This window comes from Pseudonaja textilis, chromosome 11 (assembly GCF_049901715.1).
Source record: "Pseudonaja textilis isolate UNSWEBS1 chromosome 11, rPseTex1.2, whole genome shotgun sequence".
Lineage (NCBI taxonomy): Eukaryota > Metazoa > Chordata > Lepidosauria > Squamata > Elapidae > Pseudonaja > Pseudonaja textilis.
The window spans coordinates 13,828,576-13,854,462 of NC_142000.1; the positions used below are offsets into that span (position 1 = coordinate 13,828,576).

A 25,887-nucleotide genomic window follows, 5' to 3' on the forward strand; every position below is an offset into this window, starting at 1 on the left:
AGAAGGTATCAGCAAGCATAAAACCATATAAATGTGCATGCATTGTTTGTTAAAAAAAGCCATTGTTGACTGGACTTGCACAAATGCATTGAGTGTAGACCATGGTTTATAAACCTCGATGGTTGGGTTATCACATCACTCGAAGCCATAGATTTAAAAAAACAACAACCATGGATTAGCGCACTGCACGGCAGCACCAGTTCAATCTTGACTGAGCTCAGAAAACTATGGAGGATTAGGAGCTGAATAGGAGAGCACCCAAAATTATTATCAGGACTGTAGAGTAGATTGAAAAGTTTTTATTTTTATTTTTAAAGCAGTTGGCCAAGTCTTTAGTTGTTCCTGTTGCTGGGAAACCATACACAAGTTTCCATGACTTCAGCCCCTGGAAGTTAAGGTTTATTTTGTGAATGTGATCAGAGGTTGAATAGGATTCCTCTTGAATTCTGCAAAGGAAAAAAAAAATCCATATTTTATTCCTTCTCTCCACCCTTAAATATGCAAGACTTAAAAAGGATTTCTGTTTTTCATCTGGCATTTGGCATGCCAGGCTATGCTTTGAGTTAGAGGCCAGCTTGTTAGCTCATCCTAGTTTTGTTGGCTACGCAAACAAAGCAAACCACAACCTGCAAGGATGGTGTGAGGGATGCCATCCTTTGGTCCCACATAACTAGGATGCTCTTTATCTGCATTATGTGGCTTAAAGATGGAAATAGATCTCATCCTGGACATAAACTGTTTCAGCTCCTCCCTTGAGGTTCCGATACAGAGCATTGTACGCCCAAAGAACTAGTCACAGAGACAGTTTTTGCCTTCATGCCATTTTATCTTCCACATCTGTTCCACTACGTTCTCTGTTGATATCAGTATTAATTATCCTTTATTATGATTACTGTTACTTTGTTGTTTTACATGTACACTAAAAGCTTCCACACAGGAGACAAATTCCTTCTGTATCAAATCACACTTGGCCAATTCTATAGAATCTTCTTATTCTATAGATACTTTTGCCCCTTTGCTGCAAAGCCAGATCCACAAACCATCCCCACTACAACACGGTGAGATCTCCAAAGGCCTTGTTGGCCCAAGTAGCTTAAGTCTTCCTCGCTCAAGTCCTATTTTGGGGAAACCTATTCATTTCAGGGTAAGCACCACCAAGCCCACGCCCACCAAGCCACGCCCACAGAACTGGTAGTAAAAAAATTGAATCTCACCACTGTTCTTTACCCAAGGACTGCCTGCAATTTTTTTTTAACTACCCCTCACTTCAAATAGAAATTGTAGGAAGAAACAACCTGGATAACCTGGAACCTACTTCAGAGGAAGCGCAGAACAGCCCAATCCTCACCTCTGTCAGCTCTGCACCCTCCCCGCTTTAAAAAAAAAGTATTATAAACCTGAGCTTTCCAAGCCCTTTTTAATCAGGGGTGTTGAGTGAAAAGAGTAAAGTAAGGAAAGGACTTTAGGATGCCTCCTCCTCTCATACCTGCTCACCTTTTAGGCAGCAAAATCTTCAATACGGGATTCTAAACGCTGCCTGTCCCTTTCCACATGACCAATTCGGGGTCACTGCTCCCCCTGCCCAGCCAGAGTGACCCAACAAAAGAAAGAAAGAAAGAAAGAAAGAAAGAAAGAAAGAAAGAAAGAAAGAAAGAAAGAAAGAAAGAAAGAAAGAAAGAAAGAAAGAAAAGCCCAAGTCTTCAGGCTCTCTAAAAAGGCATTTTGCTACGGCCTGCAGCAACTTTCCAGGATGTGGGTCTTGCGTCCCCTGGACTGCTGCCTCTTGCTCGGCAAAACCTTTCCAAAGATGCTGCCAGAGGACCTCTTCTTTCCAGCGATACCCAACTGTTTCTGAAGTCTTCCCCTGCTCCTTTTCTTCCTCTCCCTTCCTAGCTTCCTAGCCCAGAACCTTTACGAACCTTTACAGCTTGCTGAAAGATAAGATTGAGGCTGGCTGGCTGGCTGGCTGGCTGGCTTGGAGGTGAGACTGACGACAGTAGTTTTGCATTTAAGCCCAGGTTCCCAGGTTTCAATGGGGAGGTGGGTTGCGGGAGAGGGCAAACCTGTGCCTGCCTGCCAGCTAGTCTGCCTAGCTTTAAAGGCTAAAGGATCACAGATTGATTGGATCAACTGTGCTCAGGGATGTCCCCTGGACTGGTGTGAAGGGTGGGTGGCAAGGAGACTTAGCGGCAGCAGGGCTCAGAAAAAGCTGGAGAGAGTTTGCTATGGCTGTTTATTTAAGCAGGTGCAGTTCTCTCTCCCACCCCCCACTCCCTCTCCCTCTCCTCCTCCCTCTCTCTCCCTCTCTTTCTCTCCCCTCCCCAAATAAAGTCTCAGTTTTGCCTTTGGGTTAACCTCCCCTTCTCAGCTCTCAGTAGTTCTGCCTTTCTGACTTGTGCGCAGCTGGGCTCGTCTTAATCGAAGAAGATGCACTGTACAGTCAGGCTGAGAAAAAGCTGAAACTCTCAGAGAGTTTGCACACAGATTTAAATCTGGAGTGGTTCTGCTATTTCCCACCCCACCTCTCCTCGCTTTCTTTCGGCCGGCCGTGAGCGCTGAGGGTTCCTTGCGGAGAGCCAAGAGCATCCTTTTTAAAAGAGAATCCAGACCGGGAAAGGAAGCGAGGCTCCGATCTTTTCTTCCAGTTTGCCAAATCCTTTTGCAAAAGTCGAGGGTTGTGAGTGACGCAGGCTCTGGTTAACTGAGCAAGCAAAGAACCAGGGAGGAGGGCGGGGTGTTGGGGGTGGTGTTCTTTGGCAGAGGGCCGAATTCGGCCCTCTCTTCCCTCTGGCATCGCGAGGCCCTGGATTTCCAAGGCGCTTACTCCTCGCCAGCGAGTCCAAGTGGGATTATAAACTTCGCTTCCTTGAGCAAAGAAGGGCAGAAAGTGAGCTTTAGCGGCGGTGTGCCCGCATGTGGGACTGGAGACACGGTATTAAAGCAAAAACAAGCCACGTAGATACCTGCATAAGGCTGGCTCGGGATGGTGGCTTGGCTCTCGAAAGATAAAAGACGAATAGTGGGGATTTACGGAAACGGTGGTTTCGGTTCAGATCAAAAGGGATGCGGTGGCAATGAAGAGATTCAGCCCAAAAACTGAATATAAGAATAGTCAGTCAGTCAGTCAGTCAGTCAGTCAGTCTGTCTGTCTATCTATCTATCTATCTATCTATCTATCTATCTATCTATCTATCTATCTATCTATCTATCTATCTATCTATCTATCTATCTATCTATCATTTCTATCTCTAACCGAATTTTCTCCTTGGAAAAGCTTTAGTTTTTGTTTGCAAAAACTAAATCAAGGAGGAGCTTTTGAAATAAATAAATCCGCAGCTGAATTCTTTGATGAAGACTAAAAGGGCAGGGGGGGGGTGTTGTATGTGCGCGGGCGCGCGCCCGTTAAAGAATTGATCAAAGTCTCACGAACGACGCGGTTGCAGCCTTTCCTCGGAGGGGATCCCCTCTGAGACCCTGCCTCCTCAATGGCTAATTAAAATGGGGAATCTTTTTTTTGGGGGGTGGGGCAAACCTGCCAAAGTATTATGGGACCTGTTATTTCTTCCCCACCGCTCGACCCTATAAGTGTTCCTTGGGGAATCGGCTGGTTTTGTAGGATGTAGCGATGCTCCTGGCATGGAGAAAAGCGAAACTTTGAGGCCGCGGCTATTCGCTTCCTGAAACAATTTACATACTAAGATTCTTCTTAATCGGAAGCGCATTTTTTTTAAAAAAAAAATCATTTCCAACCAGGAGAGCTTGGAAAATATTTACAGTTTTGGAAGAGTTTCTCCCTTCTAATAAAAATTTTGGGTGAAGTTTCCGAGGTGTTTCTGGCCTCCCCTGCCCTTCCAGAATAATTATGGCAAACCTTGTCTCCCTTCTTTTTCAAAAGGTTTCCCTTTTTTTTTTAATCTGAAAAGGCGTGAAGAGCAGAGCGGGTTTTATTATTACTTTCTTTCTTTTTTTACAAACCACCACAACCACAATGTCAGATAGCTGTAAGAGAATGAAACAAGCAATCCAATATTTATTTTGGCCTTCTTAGAAGATAATTACAATTTTTTCTGGAGTAAAGGGCGTGCGTCAAACCAGTTGCTTCCCAAGCGGGGGTGAGGGGGAAAGGGAGGAAATTGCTGGGCAAGAATTGTTCACGCTTGCAACCAGGAATGACAATCGCTCTTAACGGCTTGGGGCATCGCTCGTTTTCTTACTAGGAGTTTAGCATCTTTAGTTCCAATCCATTCCCCATCTGTAAGACCTTAGCACCTCTCTGCTCTTTCCCGACGACGCGTCTTTTCAAGCCTCTTCCCCTTTCCCTTTCGGCCGCCTCTGGCCCCTTTCCTAAACTCGAGGCGCCAGTCCTTTGCCCTTCCTGCCTTTGGGACCTTCCTTAGACTCCACTTTGCAAGGCCTTCCAGATCGGCTCCTGGAGCGCAATAGGCGAGCGACAGGTTCCTTGGCTGAACTTCTTAGCGATGGTCTTCAGCACGGTGGAAGAAGTCGGAAGGGACCTGGGAGCTTCAGGGGGCATTTTCATCCATCTGAATGATTTAGGGACTTAATGGGGTGGGGGTGCTGGAAAGAAGAAGAAGAAGGAAATTCGGTCAGTCAGAAGTCAGAAAAGGAAGAAGGCCAGTGGCCCCAGCGTCTCTTCCACCTTCCCTCCTGGAATTCTGTAGCTTTAAGACTGGACGGAGGGAGATTCTGGTACCTGCAGTGCCAACCACAAATTACAAATTCGTCTTCAAAATCTGACCGTATCCTGGACCCCCTCTCTTTCTCCTTTGGCTACCTTAAGCACGAGAAGATGATGCTGCCTTCTTTACCACAGGCGGCTGGTAGAGTCAAAATGCTGACAATAATCAGCTTTTTAAAAAAGCGGTGGAAGTTCCTTAAGCTGCAATCATCACCATCACCATCATCGTTATTATTATTATTATTATTATTATTATTATTATTATTAAAGGCTGGATAGGATGTAAAAAGGGGAGGCGGACATGAACGATAAATCATAGGTTAGACTCTCTAAGCCTCTACTATAAATTAGAAATCGCGAGTCCTAATTTGATCTATTGCGGAATTAAGAGGAATTTGATTAGAAAACTGCCCGGGAAACTCCTCTAATCATTAAAAGAAACACCCACCGAAGCCCCCTTGTAAAAAAGTGCGGTCGGACCGGACCCCCCCTCACCACCGCCCCTCTTTCATAGCGACATTTTCCCCGCATCAACGAGACCCCCCACCGTCCTATTTTCCAGAGGGCGACCAAGCCCCCAACTTTCTCTTCCCTTCCTCCAAATAAAAACCCAAACTTCCCATCCGAGGCCGCCCCCCTCCCTTCCGTGTCATTGATAAGATTTATTTCCCGAGCCGTGGATGTGAGTTATAAAGAAGCTGCTAACACGTGTTCCCTCTAGAGACCCTGTCCCCAGCATTAAATTAAAGTCCAGTAGGGTTATGAAGAGGTGGGGGCCGGAGGAGAGAAAACGAGGGGTGTGTGTGTGTGTGCGTGTGTGTGTGCGTGTGTTTCATCCCCCCCCCTCTCCTTTCAAAGCTACCAGGTAGCTAATAACGGTGCGAAATTATATCCAATGCCCAGCAGACGTGCCTACTACTTCTGGGGGGTGGGGGGTGGGTGGGGAGGGGGAGGGAAGTGAATTCTACCCAAGCAGCGCCTTACTAAAATCTGGGCATTTTTAATTTAGTTAAACCCGGACTAATAAAGGTTTGGGCTGGTGGACCAAAGAAGCCACTACAAACGCGCCTTTCGTTCTCTCGCTCTCCTTCCCTGGTTGGGCAAACTTTTCTGCCCAGCCTGGATGGCTGTGTGCTTAAAACATAGAGGAAAGTGGCAACCGACAACATCCCGAGGATTAAATGAGGCAAAAGGGAAGAGGGAAAGATTGTTGACAGGATGGAGGTGGGTGGGAGGCCTGAGACACAGAGAATCAGATGCTCCAGTCTCCGGTTAGGGGTCTGGAAATTCTTTCTTTCTTTCTTTCTTTCTTTCTTTCTTTCTTTCTTTCTTTCTTTCTTTCTTTCTTTCTTTCTTTCTTTCTTTCTTTCTCTCTCTCTCTCTCTCTCTCTCTCTCTTTTAAAAGAGGGTATCCCAAGGGTGATGCCAGTTTAGGGAAACTGCCACGCTCTTTGGGAAGGCGAAAGGAGGAGAGGGAGGCGAATTTCCCTCTCTTTGCCAAGAACTGGCGGTCCGTTTATGGCTCCCAGCGTGGCTCTCTAGCCTTGAAATCACGCCACGCCTAATTTTGAACCCGCCACCGAGATTAACCATAGGCGTCGGCTTTTTTGCACATAAATCGCCTTCAGAAGAGACGCTACAGTACGCGGGTTTTTTTTTTTTTTTGGCCAAGACTTATCGTCACTTGCGTCTATTCTTGCTGAGTTCCCACGGCGTCATTCATCTATTTTAAACTTCATGCTCCGCGTTACAAATACATCCCCCTCCCAAACGCCGCCCCCTCCCCGCACCCTGCGTGCTCCACCTTTGAGAGAGAGTGAAGATTATCCGGAGGGAATCCAGTTCTATAAATAATTTATTTCCTTCCTTCCTTCCTTCCTTCCTTCCTTCCTTCCTTCCTTCCTTCCTTCCTTCCTTCCTTCCTTCCTTCCTTCCCATATTTAAAAAGATAGAAAAAGACTGGAAGATGCCCATTTGAAATTATTGTCCATGTTTTCCAAAGCTGACGGGAGTCTCTCTCTCTTTTCTCTCCACCCCCCGCCCCCGCCACTTCCCTTCCAGTCTCCACGCTCACATGTAGCAAATACTTTGTCTCCCCCTCCTTTTTAAAATAATAATTATAATAATAGTAATAATTCGGGCGACTGGTCCCCACCTCCTTCGCAGTTGAGCTGGTTTAGGACGGGAATTACTGGTGCGCAGTGCCCGGTCCGCGCGTCCTGCAAAGAAAGCACATTCCGGAGGACGCGGATGGAGGCGCCAACGGAGCGATGGGCAGATGTTGGGGCGGATCTAGCCAGAGCCGAGCGAGGGGCGGTGGGAGACAGAGAAAACGAGGACCGCTTTTCTCTGCTTGTTAGGAAAGTAGCTTCTTCGCGTGCAAACACAAGCAGCCGCCGGCACGCAGCCCCGATTTGCCCAAGCTGCCGTAGAAACAACTTTTTTCTGGGGTGGGTGGGAATGAGGGCACCTTAAAGGGCTGTAATTTTAGGGGCACTAAACCCTGCACCAAGCAGAGAGAGGAGATACCGCACACCCAAGTCGGTGAAATGGAAGCCGGCGTCCAGGAGACGCTCCGTCGGAGGAAGAGCGGAAATGAAGAGAAACCCGTTTTCGGCTGCAATTTCCCGGGGCTTTCAAAGAATTTGATTTATTGGGGAGGGGGCCGAGAGGTGTTTCATGCTAACGGCCGGTTCCCTTGTTTTGGGGGGAGGAGGGAAGGAACTACGATGATGGAAAGAGGGGGGAAATAAAAACTTTTCCGTTAGGACTTTCCACGCGAGGAAAAGCAAAACAGCCCCCCCCATTCCGGAACCTCGGTTCTTATAAGAAGGAGGTCAAAACAACTGCCTGGACTGTCATTCTTTGATCGAGTCCCCCAAATCCTGACGAAGGAGCCTTCGCTCGCGCTTGAAAAGTCTTACCTTGAAAGTGAGATCACTTTGTTCTTTCCCCCCTCCCCACTTTCACTTTTGCGCCCCTTCACAAATGAGAGAGAGAGAGAGAGAGAGAGTGAGTGAGAGAGAGAGAGAGAGAGAGAATTATTTACTATTGACGTTTCCTGCACTTTCTCTTAAGCCAGAAAGCAGCTGGGTCTTAAAGGCGCGGGGCCGTGATTTGCTGGTCTGTTATTAAACATCTCTCCGCCACACAAAGGGAAAAAAAGGGGGGAGTAGGGAGAGGAGGGGAGGCAAGGGCGGGAGCGTTGGGTGGGGGGAAGAAGAGCGCGGGGTGGGTGGAATTGGCACTCGAGTGGGTGCTTGGCTCTACCTTCTGATCCACGTTCATAAAGCACTTGAGACCCAGTTAAGAGACCAGCCTCTTCTCCTTCTAGACCCCCCCACACACCGCGTTCTCTACCCCCCAACCCCGTTTTTTGCCGTACCTTATTTTGCAAGCCAGGAGACCCAATCAAACGCGCAGCGCATCGATTCGCCAAGCGCTCTTTGGCAGAGCGAGGAGGGGTTTCCCCCAGACCTTTTCTTCCCCTCCTCTCTCTCTCTCTCTCCTTCAGATCTCTTCGCCGCCAATGAACTTGGACGAGGAAGAGGGAAGGGAGGGGGAGCGAGCAGCTACTGCTTCTTGATTCGAGTTTTTTTTTAAAAAAAGAAAAAGAAAGAAAAGAAAAAAAAAGGAAAAAGTACGTTGTTGCTGAGTTTGGCTGAAGGAGGACGAAAGACAAACTAGCGCGGGTTCTTCTGCGTGGCCGTGGACTACGTTTAAGCCCACCTTGTCTCCTCTTGGTTTCTTTCTTTCTTTCTTTCTTTCTTTCTTTCTTTCTTTCTTTCTTTCTTTCTTTCTTTCTTTCTTTCTTTCTTTCTTTCTTTTCGTTTTTTTCCCCCCTTTCTCTCCTCTTCCCTTCTCCCCGCTGTTTTAAAGATTCCCCGGGGCAGAGATGGGCAGGGAAACGTGAAAAGTCAGGAGGTTGGAAGGCGCGATCCCGAAGCGGCTTTTCTCGGCTTTGCAAAAACCGACCGACTGGCTCCGGACGCGCGCTGGTAAGCGGTGCTGCGGGAGGGGGGAGGGGGGGGGCGCTCGCGCGAAGAGAGACAGGAGGGAGAGAGAGAGGGGGAGAGAAAAGTGGGTGTGATTCCCCCCCATTCCCTGGCTGAATGCGCTTGAGGCTTTGGGTCTTCCAGGGGTCGGCTCGGTGCAGTTTTGCGGCAGACAAAGTGCCATTAGGAGTAGTTCGCGGCGCTTGGTATCTCGAGGCCCCTCCCTCTGCAAAACGGGATGTCCCCAGCCGCCCCCCTACCCAGTGCGGAAGGTTTCTTTGGGGACAAGTCCAGGAATTTACGCCGTCACTCAAAAAAAATAAATAAAAGGAAGAGCCCCCTCCCCTTCCCAAGTTAGCGCTGGCTCTCAAATCCTCGGAGGGAGAAAGGTGTCTTGGAGTTACTTTTGGTCGGGAAATAGATAGGGCAAAGGAGAGGGCCGGGAGCACCCCTCCTCCCCCCCCCCCCGCATCTTGCGGACTGGAACTTACCCTTCCCCCTCACTTGGGGTCCGTGGGACTGTCCCCCTCCCCTGTGCGCAGCGACTTCCAAAAGGCTTTCTTTTAAAGGAGAGAGAAAAGTTGCAGAATGGGGTCGATCTGCGGTTGCAGGTGGTGCTTTAGCCGGGCCTCTTCTACCTCTATGCAAAGTCCCCTCTCCCCACTCCATCCCCCCTCCCCACTTCCCAGCGGAACTGGTAAGCTGGTGGTTCCTTTCCGGCTCCCCTTTGGCTTTGATAGATCGGCTGTCAAGAGCCCGAACTGGTGGAAATCCGCGGCGGCAGGATTTGGAAGAGAAAAGCTTTCTTTAAATCTTTGGGGACTGGGGTGGGGGCCGCGCGCGCGAGGGGAATGTCTCCTTCGTTGTTGAAGAAGGGAACGCCGTTCCTTTCTCGGCGCATTTTGGGGGAAAGTATTCTCCCCCCTCCACCCCAACCTGTGGAAAAGGGGCGCTCCGAACAATTCTGGATGTCGGAAGGCCGGGGTCCCCCTTTCCAAGAGAGAGAGAGAGCCGGGGAGCTGCGCTTTTTGTAAAGGGGAAGCGATTTTTTTCTTTTAAATTCTTGGGCGGCTCACGCGCCTGAGCGGGGTCGAGTGGCGAGGTCATGAAAAGGGTAGGTGGGTTGGAGAAAGCTTTTGGAGAGGCGTTTCTGCTCTCCTGTCCCAAACGGAGTTTAGACCGAGGAGTTGCTTTCTAGTGGCTTTCCCTCCCCTCCCTTCCTCCCAGGTTCTACAATCGTAACGGAGATGTGGGAAGCTACAAAGTTCGGGTCTCACCTGCAGAAAAGAGGCTGGGGGGGGGGGGTTTGGTCCTCCTCGGTCATTCAGTGGGGCGCCCTAAGCGAGAGACCCCCCGCTTCTTGCAGATGGGGCGAGGCTGCAGGAGGGCAGACTTTGGCCTCTTGGGGAAGCCGCTCCCTCCCTCCTGGAAGGTTGGGACGGGGCTGGGGGGGCATGAGAAAACTTCCTTGGTTCCCAACCCCGGCGGGGGTGGGAGGTGGGGGCGGCGGGAGGAGGCGTCCACAGAATGGCGCTAGGCTGGAGAGGGGAGTTTCTAGCGGAAGAGCGAAGCCCCTCCTCCCTCCCTCCCTCGCCCCTCCTCCTTTTCCCGGCTCTGAACTTGGAGAGGAGGAGGAGGAGGGGGATCCGGATGCCCCTCTGTCGCCTGGCCCGCCCCCTTCCCTTTGCCTCCCCCCGCTCAACCCGCCGCCCGTGCGCTCCCGGGCGGCTGTTGGGCGAGCTGCAAAGAGGGAGAAGGGGCGGCGGCGGCACCAGCAGCACCAGCAGCCGCGGCGGAGGCAGAGGCGGAGGCGCCCGCCCGGTTCTCGCGCAAAGAGTCACGCCGCGCTGCTCTCCTTTTTTTCCCCTTCCAGCCCCCTGCCTGTTGCCGGAGACGCCGCCAAGCGCCGAAGGAAACCCAGCCGCCGGCCCGCCGCCACAGCCTTGCGGGGAGCGGAGCCGCCGCGCCTCGCCTCGCCCCGGAGCGCCGCCGAGAGAGGGCGAGGGAGAAAGCGCGCCCGGGGGAAGGAAGCGAGCGAGAAGCTGATGCCTTGAGGGCTCCGGAGTTGCCGGCGGAGGCCAAGGGAGGAGAGCGGGGAGGGGAAGGGCTCCTCCCCCGTCCCCTCCCGCTCGGTCGGGGGGCTTCTCCGCCTCCTCCTGGCCGCGGGGCGACCTGTCAAAACTCGGCCGTCCTGCCCGCCGCCGCCGCCGCCTCCCCTCCGCCGCCGCCGCCGCCGCGAACGGGGCAGTCCTTGCGCCCTGCTTGCGCGGCTTGCCTCCGCCTCCGTCTCCTCCTCTTCCACCCCAGCGTGCATGCCCAGCGGCGGCGGCGGCGGCGGGGGTGGCGGCGGCCGCAGCAGCAGCAGCAGCAACAGCAGCAGCAGCAGCAGCAAAACCAACAACAACAACAACAACAACAACAACAACAACAAAGCAACAGCCGCCGCCGCAGGAGAAGCAGCTGCAACCGCCGCCGCCGCAGCCGCCGCCGCCGCCTCGCAGCCCAGCCTGGAGTGGCTCCAGCGGGTTGGAGCGAGGCGCCCTGAAGCCCGTCGCCTTGCCAGCCTTGCCAGCCCGGAGACGCCGCCAGCTCCCCCGTCTCCTCCAGGCGCTGCCGGCGGACGCGGCCAGGCAAGATGCCCAGGAGGAAACAGCAAGCGCCCCGGCGCTCAGCAGGTACGAGCAGCGGAGTAGTCTTCGGGGGCGCTTCGGCTGGGGAGGGAGAGGGTGCCCTACTACTGCCCCCCCTCGCCTCCCGGTCCCGGCTCCTTTGGGGAAGAGGGGAACGTGGAGAGGCACCTCCGGGCTTCCTCCTGGCGAGGCTCGCTTCTCTCCCCCCCAAACACATCCCCCATCTCTCTTTCCCTCTTCTTGACTGGCCCGACCCTTCGAGGCGGTTTAGAGGAAGAGAAGAGGGGGAGGGAAGAGGAGTGGGGTTCCTAGGAAAGAAAAAAACCCCCGCCTCCCCGCTCCTGTTTGGAGTTCTTGGCGGGACTTTGGCTTTTGGTTTGGGGGGGTCCAGATCTTCCGTAGCGCCGGCACCTTTGTCCGCTGGTGCCCCTTCCAGGTGGGCTTCTCTCCGGCTTTCTCCTTTCTCTCCCCCCCTCCTCCCCGCAAAGAAAGGATGGTGGGGCGATTTTGCTTGCCTTCTCCTGCCGGTGGAGGTTTGGGGGGGGGGGGCTGATGGTGTGCATTCCTCCGTTCAACTTTCTTTCGGGTTCTTTCTTAAGGGGTTTGGGGTGGGCTGAAGGACAGCAGCTCAGGACCATCCATCCATCTCCTCCTCCTCTTCCTTTCCAAGATTGAGGCCTTACAGGAAATGAGAGCAAAAAGATCCTGTGCTTTGTCAGTTGTGATGACAATAACTGTGGTTTTTTTTGCATTTCCTTTCATACTTCCAGAGTTTTATTCCACTCCCCCTTATTTTTCCTTTGTTCCCCCTCCCATCATACAACTATCACTTTTTGGGGTATGGCTATACAGTATTTGCAAAACCTGAGATTAAAAGATTCGGGGTAGGAATCTAGACACACTTTCCTTTGCAGTTTGACCTGCTATCTTCCTTCATTCCTTCCTCTTCCTCCCTCCCTCCCTTCTTTCCTTCCTTCCTTCTTTCCCTCGTTCATCCCTCCCTCCTTTCCCTCCATCTTCCTTCTTTCCTTCCTTCTTTCCCTCATTCTTCCCTCTCTCCTTTCCCTTCACCTTCCTTCCTTCCTTCCTCTTCCTCCCTTCCTCCCTTCCTTCTTTCCCTCGTTCATCCCTCCCTCCTTTCCCTCCATCTTCCTTCCTTCCTTCCTTCCTTCCTTCTTTCCCTCATTCTTCCCTCTCTCCTTTCCCTGCACCTTCCTTCCTTCCTTCCTTCCTTCCTTCCTTCCTTCCTTCCTTCCTTCCTTCCTTCCTTCCTTCCTTCCTTCCTTCCTTCCCCTCTCTTACATTTTACTGGCAGTCATCTTTAACTCAGGTAGACCACAATAGAATCTATGACACCAATTCATTGGCCTGTTTGCCCTGCTGGATCTGATGGGCTGATGGAGGGCAGATCATCTGTTTGCTTTTCATTCATTCCCCATAAACCTCGAGAAATCACTTGCCATGGTAACAGTGACTCCATATGACGTCAGGCTTGTGGCCTTTGAAGCAGGGTCAGCATAACTTTTGTCAGGGTGATGGTTCACCTCTACCACACGCCGTGTGTCTGTGGGCCTTGGGTTTTTACAAGGAGTGGTGCTACCAAGAGGATGGTCTGGGAGGGACTCCTGGTTCTTGCAGAAAGAAGGCATATTTCACAGTATCTTCTAGGAAATATCTTGATCTGAAACTTAGGGAAGTTTTTGTAGGTGGCACTTTTAAAGGAATTATTTGTAAGGTGTAGAGCCAGGACTTCACTACTGTAACTTATATCTCTCCAAAGCAGGTTTCTGTTTATTGTCTCCTTTATCCCTTCCTCCCCCACCCCAAAAGGAAGAGACTTCTCCCGTCCCAGCCCCCTCTGTTGAGTATCTTTTAAACATCTGGAAAGTTTACCATTCTCCTGTATAGGGTGTGAAAAGATATGCACACACGTATAGATTTCACCGTGAAAATGCTGTCTGGGTGAATCTGAGTTTTGCTTCCAAACGGATTCACAATTCCATTTTATGAAGTGGAATTTTAATATATATGTAGCTTAAAAAGAAAAGGCCGTCTTGAAAACTGTGGTTCATTTCAAGGTGAAGCTAGGTCTTATTCTCCAGGTGGAACCAACTGTGAAAAGTCATACTAAACAGGAGCAAAAAGTTTCTAGTCCATAAGCTTTGAGGTTGGAGTGTGTGGAGATTATTATGTTGCACTTTGAGGTATGGATAAATGTGTGATTTGCTTGTGAAAGTTTAGTTTCTCTTTTCCTTTCAATCCAGAGCTGGGTATGAGTCAGTTCTTCTGTGTGTGCCTTATTGGGGAAAAAGTAAAGTATCTTTTTTTAAGGGGATAGGTAGGCTAAATAAAATGCAAAGGGTAGCAAAGCCTGTTTTACCAACATGCTAAATTACTGTAAAACAATTATCTAATCTAGCCTGGAGCCTTTCTTTCTTTCTTTTTTTGTTCAGATGTCCTAAAGGAGTCTTTCTCTCCCTCTCTCCCTCCCTCCCTCTCTCTCTCTCTATATATATTTCTAATAAAACTTTGCAAATTAGTAAAAAAAGTTCATTTGTTAAAAAAAAGTAAGATTGTAGGTAGCTTTAACAGGAAATAGAAGAACAGACCTGCTCTATCAAAACATCCCGTCAAAATGACTTTGTTTCATATTTGATTTAATTGTCTCTCTCCTGACAGGCACATTTATCAATAGCCTAATGGTCAATCCGGTGTTGGCAGAGTGAATGCTTTCATTCTTTCTCCCACATTCGGTTTGCCTTGATCAAAATAATGTCTTCGGTTGATGGTCCTACGGGTTGCTGGAGAGCAGACATGGAAAAACTCTGCTTATTTAGGGTAGGGGAAGTACAGCTGCCACTGGGAAGCACAAATGGGCGTGAAGTTAATGGCGCTCACTAATGTGTTAATATACCACAAACTATGTCTGTACACAAGAACAGAGATATACCCACCCACACCTATATTTGATTTCACAGCTGCAAGTTATAAGATTCATGGCTGCTCTTAGGGTGCATTTGGAGGGGTGGCAAATTTACTGCTTTGTAATGATAGAGCAAATAATGTGTGTGTGTGTGTGTGTGTAGGGGTTTACATGCGTTGGAGAGAAAGCACACACATTTACCGCTTCGTAGCAATAGAGCAAATAATGTGTGCATGGATGGGTTTACACGTGTTGGACGGAAAGCCCGCGCACACATACACACAAATTCACGTTGATTCATCTTTCAGGTAATTCAGCCTTCCAGCAAGCTTGAAAAATATTCTTGGAAATATCTACCCATCTACCTACCCTGTTTTCTGTCTCTTTCACTCTCTTTCTCTCTTCCTCCTCCTCCAAACGGAAAGGTCCGCTCAGCCATAAAAAAAAAATAAAAGAAGCAAAGTTGTTTTGCTAGCTTCATTAGTGTTCACCTAATTAGCTGTAAACCTGATGGATTCCTGACAGCTTTAATGATTGGAGATGACAAGCTCCACGCAGTGTCATCCAGCGGAATTAGGTTTGGAACTAGTTTGATGTAATCAAGTTGATATTACACAGTCCTGGTTGCCTTTAGTTGTGCATTAACTCAATTTTCTGCTGCAGGTGACAAATGGGTTTTGGTACCTGGATAATCATGTCATAGGAATTAGGGCCCTCATAATGGTCTGGAGGAGAATAACAACAACAAAGCACTCCTGGCTGCACGGAGAGCTTGCTGTGCATAGCACAGGCAGGTGTGCAAATTCTTTGTGTTTTTTGGCTCAGAGGGTTCACGCCACAAGAGAGAAGGCTGAATCTGTCCCACGGACTCATGAATCAGTGAAAAGGACATGGCGGATTTGTTGACTTTAGGTCTTAGGTTAAGTGGCACAGACAGACTGGTAGATAAGGAGGAGTTAAGAAAAGCTCGTAGGAGTGCACTGTGCATTTGGGAAGTTAGGCTAAAAGATGGTGCACATATAGAGAAGGTGCAGAAAAACAGGTTTCTGTTTAGGAAAGACGAGGTTCTTATATGAATCGATGAGAATCAAGATAATCAGCTTGAAATGTTCATGTATTTAAATGCTTAAAATATAAAACGCTATCATTTCAGGTGCTGGAGGGGGGAAGATGTGGCTGTAATCATATTTTGGGGAGTTAAGAGAATGAATGATGTCGCTGCCTCCAAGATGTAACTTGGAGAAGAGGCCTGCTTTTGCCCTGTTAAGGGGCACCCTGGTTTTGATTCTTTTCCAGGGATTTTGGGGGAAAGGTGCTGAGATTAAAAGAGCCAAGGTATGAATCTAGACACACACAATGGAGAGAGCCCACCTGAGGCTTAAAAAGATGGAAAATAATGTTTGATGCTTGGCAAAACACTTGGGTGGAACCCTGAATGAGGAAGTCCTTGGACAGCTACTGTCTCTGGCTTGCACTGTTCCATGGGTTGAGGTGTCTTCTCCAGAATTGTGTGCGTGGTGTTGTATGGGTGTGTGTTTAGTAAAACATTGAAAGTGACTTTTTAACTTCAGGCACAGAAGGTGGAGAAATGGGATGTTTATTTGTTTTTGTTTTTTTTGTCTCCCTCTCTGTTTCCTTCTGTTGTATTTTGGTTTTTAACCGTCTTGAACTACTTTGTTGATCTTACATCCCAGTGTAGCTGGCAACTTTTCAGAGGCGCAAAGTGGGATATGAATGAATGTAACGTTTCTAATTTTCCGTCTTCATTTCCAGCAGTTCAGGCAACTGTAATTCGCCTGAGCTTGTATTTTATCAGTAGCTTTTTGCCAGTGATTTCAAGCAGCAAAAGATAAGAAGCAAAACAATTTGTGTTCTTTTAATTTTGGATCCTTTCCTTTGCAGCCTGACCTGCTATCTCTCCTTCCTTCCTTCCTTCCTTCCTTCCCAGATTCTTCCCAGCAGAAAGCTGACAAAATGATTAGTTATGGTTGCCCTTTGCTTATTCCACTCCTCCCTCACCACTGTAAAGTATTAGGAACAATTACAAACAAAAAGAAAAAAAAATGGTAGCAGGCATGGAGTGATTTGTAGCTCTCCTTAAAGCAATCCTAATTCTACCCAAAAAGCTTGCTGGAAAAGAGAATTTTCCGGAATCAGCTGACACGACTCCTATTAGCTTGACAGCTGTCAATTACCTCTTCAGTGTTCTCCTGGGCCACTAGTTTATTGTGTGCTGTTGATGTTGTCATTTTCATCTCCGTTTTGCCTTGAGCGCTGTGATGAGCTGGAGTGAAATAGTCAATAACTGATGTATCAGCAGTTATTTCTTAACATTGCCTCACGAGTCTGCATTTTGCTCCCCCCCCTTTTTTTAAAAAAAAACCTATACTAAAGATTGTTTTGTAAAGTGATTAGAATGAATTGTGACTGCTGCAGGGTTATGGGGAATGCAGCCTATTGCTATGTGCGATGTGAGGTAGCAAGATTATCTTCAGTTTTCCCTGTTTGTCAAGGCTGCTTCTGTGATCAGGGAGAACGCTTGAAAAGGAAGACGCTGTTTGTGGGCTCAAGATCCCTTTCAGAGCAACGCAGATTGGGGAGGGCGTCAGCTTGCACTGGTGTGTGTACAAACGTGTTAGTAAAAGGGTGAATAAAAAAGAAATTATTCGCACCTTGGACGGAGACAGAGAACCTATCCTGTGTACTCCAAACTGTGGCTATCCCTCCCGTTGCTTTACGCCCAGGCCATTTAGAAGGCAATCTGTCTGCAGATTTTATTTTATAGTTCAAATGGCTCTCCAAATTCTTAATGTTAGGCAGAAATTTGCCACCATCTCTCTTTGCAATATTACCATGAATTAGGCGCATGTGCTCAGAAACCGTGGCTGCAAAAAAATCACATCATCTTAACATGATTTTCAAAATCATTAGGTATTTGATATAAAAACAACCACTTCCAATATTACATTCTTGGAATCCTTTTCATTTTTTCAGCGACACTCCCAAATTATGGTTTATCGGTTGAAATGGTTTTTTTTAAAGAAGAATCAGAAGGCGAATGCAATATATGGCATTTAATAATAATAGTGATATAGACTGGTTCATCTAGACAGATAATATGCAGTTGTAATTAGAGGGGATAGACAGGCATTCATTTTTAAATTCTTTGACACATGCATAAAATTGTCATCTTATCTTATTCTATGACTATTTTATGTTAGCTTGATAAAGTGTCCTGATACATGCACTTAAATGTCTCTAAGCCTTTCTTTCTTTTTTAAAACCCAGACAGATTAATTCTAGTTTCCAGCATTTGCAGACTCATTAAATTAATTTCCTAAATCTGACTAAACAGAGAATGTCTTGTATTTCAATAACACATAACATGAGGAAGGGAACACATCATTTGATTACGCTGTTTCTTGTTTTAAAAGGTTTTTTTAAAAAATATTTAGAAAGAAAAAGTAATGGCTTGAATGCATTTATAAGGCTATGAATTATAATTTGGATAAATCTTGAGGAAAACATGATGATGATTTATCTCAAAAATAAAAATCCAAAGTTAAGGCCTTCCTTCCTTCCTTCCTTCCTTCCTTCCTTCCTTCCTTCCTTCCTTCCTTCCTTCCTTCTTTCCTTCCTTCCTTCCTTCCTTCCTTCCTTCCACCAGCCACTGAGATTAACATGTAAGGGCAAAAATAATCAAGAGACTTCTGAGTATTTGCCAGTTTTCTAGCACCACGTAAGTTTCATTACAAATAATGGACTTTACAAAATAATTTAGTCTTTGATGTTTTCAGGTGTCTTCTTAACTGATCACTGCTCTTTTCTTTGGGTCTACAGCAATGTATTTTAGATGTTTAGTTTCTTGGGTAGAGTCTGTCATATTTCCCAGTTCAACTTTCAGCCAGTAAAAATCTAGCTGAACTTCTTAGAACAATGCTATTTTTTTCCTTTTTAAAAAAATCCACTTATGGTGCTCAGATTGAAGAGGTCAAAAGGGCACCTGCATAGCTTGTATTGGAGAATTGGGAAGGCAGGTGGAAAGTCTCGTCCGAACTCTGCATCCGCATAATATGTTTTGTTAAGGGAAAAAAAAAGATATTGTTCTACATTTTAAGATGCCTGGGATGCATTAATATTCATTTTCATTTATTTCATTTTCGTCATTACACTGGGTCCAATATCCCACCCTCTCGTGTGCTCTTTGTAGAATTCAGGTTGCAGAAAACAGGCCATTTTTAATGAACAATTTAATGTAAATGGCATCTGAATTTAAATTAATATTAATGAAGCTTTGAGTGAATTTATTTTGCATACACAAAGAATTGTGACTCTTTCACCCATCTACTCTTGTGTCTGTATTTAGAAGCACATTTTGATAGAAAGACAGTTAGCTCCCCCCCCCCTTTTTAAAATCTCTTACTCTATTGTTTTTAGTGCATGATTACAAATGTTCTGTAAATGTTTTCATACCTTTGTCTTCTTCTTAGAAAAGCATTAGGCAGAACATCCCTTTGCAAACCTGGGCATTGTTTGTTTGTTTGTTTTTTAATCTCCATTTTTAGTAACTCTCGTGGCTCTTTCTTGTTCTAATTTTGATTTTAGCTCTGCCTTGAAGCTTTAAAAGATTGTTTTGAATATTAGTTAGCGGAGTGTAGATGTTTCCTCCTTATCTAATACATTATGTATCCTGGGATGATAGGAGGTTTCATAATTAATTCTGTTAAATATAATTGCTGTAATCACTTTGATGCTACACATAATAAAATTGAATGTGGTAAGCCTGTGAAAAAAAATATAAACACTTTTAACAAGTGTTTAACAAAAAAATATAAACACTTTTGAATCAAGGTCATAAATGCATTTACCCAGGTGCCGTCTGAATTTTGTTTGCCTTTCCTTAGTCAATGCAACAACCTTTTATCGTCTTCACGGGCTCCTTGCAAACAAGTGGATATTTCTAAAAATGAAGATAAAATGAAGGCTGGCCTTGCAGAGGATAGGACAGTACCAACTGAATGAGCACTTGAGTTGTGGAAATGGAATCTGTGTTGTGTCTGGGAGTGAAGCATGATGGGAAATTCATAGATACTCTTCATTTCTCTCCTAAGCCCTTCCCACATCCTAGATTTAGTTAAAAAGAGATGATGGCACCCCAGACAAACAAGAAATGCATGTTAATGTGCTCTTTTAACTCCCTTCTGCTTTTTAATGAGGAGCGGTGGATATTTCTTTGGAAATACCGTTGTCCACAAGAAGGAAATAAAAACACGTATAAGACAGGACGTACATGAAGATCCTGGATTCTGAGCGAAAGATGTTTAATGAGTCCATTGTTCTTAATTAGTTGCACACCATGCTTAACACTGCAAAGGTCACTTGATTTTACGATCTCCCCTCAAATGCGACTTTGTAAGTTTCTCTTCAATTTATATTTTACGGCCTCGTGTTTTCCCGAGGAGGGAGGTGAGTCATGGAAAAGAGGGCCGGTCTACCAGTTGTAGGGCGAAGGGTTAGGCCCAACACAGGATGTATGGATGTCTTTGGGCAGGCTGGGTGAATTTAACTTCTGAAAGCTGAGCAAACAAAATCCTGGCCATCCTGTTAGCAAATTGTTCTCAAGCAAAGGACAGGGGACCAGGGTTTGGGTTTTTTTTTTTTTTTGAAGTATCTCTGGGCTTTGTGCTCGTGAGTCCTTTCCTTGCTAGGTCAACCTTGCTGCCTAAGGGCCAAATCTCAGCAGGCGTCTCCGGCACGCTTGGCGAGAGCAGCTGAGACTGGCAGCCATCACTCATGCCTCTGTGACACCGAGTCTGTTTTTGATGGCAGGGAATGATAAAAAGGCCTGGAACTATAGAGCCCCTGTAATCAGGGCCAGCGCTGATATCCGTTTCAACTTTGACAGCTTCTTCCTTTTCTATTTTCACCGCCAAGACTGTCTCAACTCTCCCGCCCCCCCCCCCTCTTTTTTTGACTCCCTTTTCTTTCTTTCTTGTTTCATGTACTTGATCATTCTCAGATGCTGGGAATGAGTCTGTTTCTTTCTTTTCCTTCTTCTTTCCCACCGGAATGGGAGGGGAACCCTTTTGGGGCTGGGCAGGTGTGAGAAGGAATGAGAATATATATATATATATATATATGTGTGTGTGTGTGTGTGTGTGTGTGTGTGTGTGTGTGTGTATGGCATTCAGCTTTGTTCGGGTATTTTCCCACGTCATTATAGTTGTGCTTTTAAAGTTGTAGCAACGTTTCGGCAGAATCTTATCTGCCATCATCAGGCTTCTGTATTGTGTTCGTCTGTGAGTCAGACTTTTACAGTGGTTTCATGTATGTAAGTATGTATGTATAGTATGTATGTATGGTATTCAGCTTTGTTCGGGTATTTTCCCACGTCATTATAGTTGTGCTTTTAAAGTTGTAGCAACGTTTCGGCAGAAACGTTGTGCTTTTAAAGTTGCTACAACTTTAAAAGCACAACTATAATGACGTGGGAAAATACCCGAACAAAGCTAAATACCATACATGTAAGTACCCGCGAAAACTTAAGAAAACATATATATGTATGTATGTATGTATGTATGTATGTATGTATGTATATATATATATATATATATGTGTGTGTGTGTGTGTGTGTGTGTGTGTGTGTATGCATGTATGTATGTATGTATGTATGTATACACACACACACACACACACACATTGCTGTGAGCCTGTTGCTAATTAATGTTCCTCCATAAGATTCTGTCGGAGTTGAGTAATGTTTTTGATCTTTATGCCTGATAACTGCATACTTAATGAGATTTCAAAGCTGTGAGTGCAGCTCGTACAATTATTGACAGATGCCTTTTCTTTGCCATTGGGTTCAGCATCATAAATCCTCTTGCGGTAATGAGGTTCAGAAGTGCCACCCTGCCAGTGAGCTAATGAAAGGAGGGGAGGGAGGGAAGGGAAGGGAAGAGGAAAGGAGGGGAGGGAAGGAGGGAGGGTGGGTGGGTGGGTGGGTGGGAGAGAAGCGAACGTGTGCCTGACACATTTTTTCCCTTTTAAAATTTACTATGCTGGTGTCAAGCTGTGGGACAATTACTTCAAACATGCTAATTTTTATCTTGCTTTCAATGTCAGGCTTGCTTGTGGTCTCTGCATTGCACTCTCTCCCCGCGTAGCCCCTTTTCCTTCCTCTGTTCCCCCCCCCTCCCCCGTTGCCGTTCCCTAATAATAAATAAAAATCACATTTAACATTTTTTAGCATGGATCATAACTGCCAAGGACTTTGATAGATGCATGTTCTTTAAGCTCTTTCTCTCTCTCTCCTTTTACTTTTTGGGAGGAGGGTTCAGTTCCCCATCAGCAATTGGACTTCCGTTCCCCCCTCTCTCTCTCTCTCTCTCTCTCTCTCTCTCTCCTCCCTCTCTCTTTCTCTTCTCTCTCTCTCTGTGTGGGGGGAGGGATAGCATGGAGAGGATATTTTTTTTGTGTGTGTGTAAAAGCAAAACAAAACAACCAAACCCTTGTGGGAAGAGGAAGGGAATGCACAAACTCCATGGGCCTCTTGTCAGTTTGTCCTCCCCCGGACCACTTGAAACATCGTAGATTTCATTTTAGACTTGAGGAACGAAATCCTGGTGGAGAAGCCTTGTGCTGTGCCAAAGACTCGATTTCCGTTTCAGCAGAGCTATATATCACTGACCCACCCTTCCCTTGTGACAGAATGACAGGTGTCATTTATCAAACGCAGCCTGCCAAACAGCAGGGAGGGGTGTGGGTTTCGGGAAAAGGAGAGGGGGGGGAGCCGGATGCTGAAGTCCCAGGGAATTCTTGGGGAGGGTGACTAACTCCTTTCAGAGCTGCTTTCTCAGAACCGGGAGGCCTGGAGAACAGGTAGATGCTCTCTCTTGGACCAAAATAAGGAGCCTTGATGGGTCGGCCTGCTTAGTTCTAAGCTTGAGGTCAACTTCTAACCACTCCTCTCTCTCTCTCTCTCTTTTGGAGACGGGAAGGGGTGACTTCTTGGTGAAAGGAGAAAGGGTATCATTGACAGCTATCGTTCAAAGAGCTGGAGGTTGTGTAAATGAATCCAGGCAAGTTCTGTGTCACTTGGTTCAGACATACATGATTTGAAGATGGATGTTCTTTAGAAAAAGATTGATGGTGGGTAAGCAAGAGTGTGGCGCCATTTATCATTTTGAATATTATTTAGACTTACCGCAGAAAGCTGTAACTTGAGAGTCAGAGGAGCTGGGGCACCAAGAGGTCTAAATGTCCACATTTTTGATGGATGGACTTTCCTCCCCCCCCCAGCCCCTCCATCTCCCCCTTCTCCGCTCAGCTGCACTTTTTCTCTTATTGTTTGTTACCAGATACCACCAGTCGATTGTTGAACAGGAGTCCTTAATCTTGTTTTTAAGGGACCAGACAATTTGTAGGTATGGAAAACAAAGGGCTCATGATAAGGATCTCGGATCATAATAGTTAGGTAAACAGGTAAAGAATAGAAGCAGAGTCACCGCTTGTGTGATTTTGTACTTGGTGAACTGTGAAGTGGAGAGAAATCTCTCTGAGCAAGGGTTCTGAAAGAGCCCTTCAAGAAAAACCCAACCATGTTTGAGTAGAACGAATGAAATTTCTCCCGAATGGCCTGGAAAACAGAGGGAGCCTACAAAAGTGAAGGTTAGCTTAGTAACAGGGAAATCACTCTTTGCCAACGTAAATTTCTGTTGTATGTCAAAACATTTGAGCACAAACCAGAATGGAATGCCAAATAAGCCTCCATTTTGAAATCTAGTGTTAAAAACATCAACCGATTGTACTTAAGCTTTGTCGAGTTTAATGTCCACTCAAACCTGGATCTTCTTGTGATTATCTCAAGTAAGGTCATATTTTTGGCGCTGTTCGTGGGATACTCTATTCCCCAAAAAAAAAAACACCCCAGCCCATTACCATTTTCAGGAAGAGTGAACTCTTAAAACCTGGGAGAATTCTGGGTTCGGGCTTACAATGGTAGTTGTTAGAACCATATATTGTATTAGAAACATATCGTATTTATAATTACAATGTATTCAGAATGGAAGCAGTGCAGTCATGTATGCTACCAGAATTAAGAAATCGGTTAAGTATGAAGTAGCCATTTCATCAGATTTGTCTCTCTGAGCGGCCTTCCCTGATGTGGTATCCATCAGATGTGATAGGATGGGATTGCAGCTCTTAACGTTTCCAATAGAAAGCTGCAATTTCAAGAAATCGAGTTCTAACCCAATACAATCAGTGATTCTTCAGGGTTGTAGGCAAAACCAGAGACCTTTCATCATCTGGTACATGGGATTGCATGCAAACTGCTTGCTCTGCTCCTCATCTAGACTTATCAGGAAAAAGATATCCGGGATCGGCTTACATGTGTTACCATGTAAATTTCCATGCGGTGTATTTTCATGGATGATGACCTTATGGAATGGTCCCCAAAACTCCTGGATTGTTTGAATACGCTATAGGCAAACACTTACCTAAAGTTAACTGAATTATTGGCTTGCTTAATTGGTTTAACATGACACAGTGAACCCTAAGTTGACTACAGAAGCGAAAACATTTTTTTATTTTTTATTTGGGGTTAGTGTGTGGTTCAGCTGGTAATGTGGGTTTATTTTTATCGTGTTGAAATCTGCCTCCTTGGGCAGCATCTTTTTTCTGGGATGGATTGACTTCCTGCATTGTTAACAACCTTGATGTAATCCTTCCAGAAAAGTGAGTGTTCTTTTCCTAGGAATTCCAAATTGTAGGAATTTTGCATTTATAGAATACCCGAGTAAACAAATGATTGTGACTCAACCAGTCCTGTAAATAGCTTGAGAATTAGACTCCTTAATCTGTATAAATTTCCTGTATCAGCTTTTAGATTCCCGTGTATGAAATTTCAGGCTTGAACAACAACAACAAAAAAGAACAATTAGTAAATCAAGTAAGGTTTCTAGTACAGCGGCTTGTTTTCCAGGAATCACCATTTTGCATATCTAGTGCAAAAATGGCACCGAGTCATATGGATTTTTTTTTAAAAAAACCCTCCAATGACTACAGATCGGTCATTTTCAGTTTCAGTTTATCTCTTTTCCTGAATTCCTGCGTTCTGTTTTGTTACTCCAAAGAATGTATTCTAAAGCTAACTCTAAAACCTGCATGATTTTGTGCTGACTTTCCCCAAAATTAACTATTCGTTTTCCATTTGGCTTAATGCAGTGCATTTTTGTATTCACTCAGGTGATACAGGGCCTTTGTACAGAGTGAATTTCAAAGGAGAATCAAGGTGCAGTTTGTTTACAGATGTGAAACACAAAATGAAACAAGTCTGCATTCTCACTTCTTACCCATCAAATAGGCTTTCCAGAGAGAAAATCCATTGATTTGTGCTGTCTTCAGGCAGATACAGGCATATAAATCCATAGATCCAAGCAGTATATGTCATTGGCAGAGGCTAAGTGCAAACAGCATGAATTGGCTCCGTGTCTCTGCAGATTAAACAACCCCAGAAGATTCAAAAAAGATTGTGGGGCACAGAATCAAAGACGGTATTGCTATCTTCTAGGAGTATCCTTCTTTCACCAAAAGTTTGTGTGCTAAATTTACTTGGGATATTTTGGTGGGGTCATTCCTTCATCTTACGGATGCTAGAGAAATGAATGAAAAGTTGAATATCAATGGAGATTCTCAATCATCCAGGTCATGGTTGTCCTAAAGGTGCTTCTTCTAAAAGGCAACTGGAATATGTTGGAGAAAGTCAAGTTGCCTTTTGGAAAAAGAACACCTTCGGGAATCAGAAGTTGGTTGATAGAAGAAAGTGAACTAGAAAAGGTGTGAAGATATCTAACTTTGCAACCAGGCAGAGATTGTAGCCCATGCTATCACTTCTCATATCCTCTACCTGCCATGCCATGTGTGAATTGAGTTCATCACACAGACCTGCTGAAGGTGCGCTGCATGTTAGAATCGGTGAAGACATCTCTCTTGCTTTTTCACTCATAAGATGAATATATATTCCTTCCGAAAATTTGGTGTCCTCCAGATAGCTTTGGGACTGCAACTACCATCATTTCTGATCAAATGGGTGTAAAGAGGTGGAATAATTCAAATAGCTCAATTCTTATTAAATGCCAGTTGAACTTTTGATTGGGAAAATCCTCCAGAAACCTGGAAGAAAGGGATGAGTGGAGCAACATGCCCATAAGCTGAATTCCCAGTGTGTGTTTGTGTGAATCTGTGGGCAAGGGACAAGGGAGGGAGGGACAAATAATGACACGTATGTCGTTAGGTGTTTGCACAAATGGTATGACATAGTTGTAATGGAGGCCTTGCCTATTTGTACCTTTTTTCAATAATCTCGTGGATATTATAGCAACTTGTTACAGACGTAATCTTGTATCTTGATGAGTACGTATATTGATATATAAGTAAGCAATGCCGGGAGCTGCTATGCATATTATTTATATTCTAATAATATAACACCATACCTTGGGAATGAATTATGTCATTTCTCTAAACAAGGCAATGTTAAGATTTATTAATTAATGACCTAAGATCATTCTATCACAGAAAGGAAGCTGATATGTGCTTCAGGCTCAAACCAGCACATCTGGATCCTTAGAGAAACCTGAAAAT

General features: G+C 45.9%; 1 protein-coding gene and 1 long non-coding RNA gene across 6 annotated transcripts in view; one reads left to right on the forward strand and one right to left on the reverse strand.

Moving 5' to 3' along the window:
* Positions 1-4,010: 4,010 nt before the first annotated feature.
* On the reverse strand, positions 4,011-10,124 carry LOC148124841 (uncharacterized). 5 transcript variants are annotated; one of them, XR_015744968.1, is made up of 3 exons: positions 9,972-10,124; positions 9,186-9,254; positions 4,011-4,578 (listed from the first exon to the last, which is right to left on the reverse strand). It is a non-coding gene; the product is annotated as an uncharacterized LOC148124841 (long non-coding RNA). The 5 variants fall into 5 exon arrangements; XR_015744967.1 differs by lacking the exon at positions 9,186-9,254; XR_015744965.1 differs by lacking the exon at positions 9,972-10,124 and having other exon boundaries at positions 4,011-4,560; positions 9,186-9,347.
* Positions 10,125-11,030: 906 nt separating this feature from the next.
* Positions 11,031-25,887, forward strand: part of TSHZ3 (teashirt zinc finger homeobox 3) — an 87,830-nt gene continuing 72,973 nt past the window's right edge. The window contains exon 1 of the mRNA XM_026718993.2: positions 11,031-11,369. Within this exon, the coding sequence (XP_026574778.2) occupies positions 11,330-11,369 (40 nt within the window). The 5' untranslated portion in view covers positions 11,031-11,329. The remainder of the gene's footprint in view (positions 11,370-25,887) is intronic.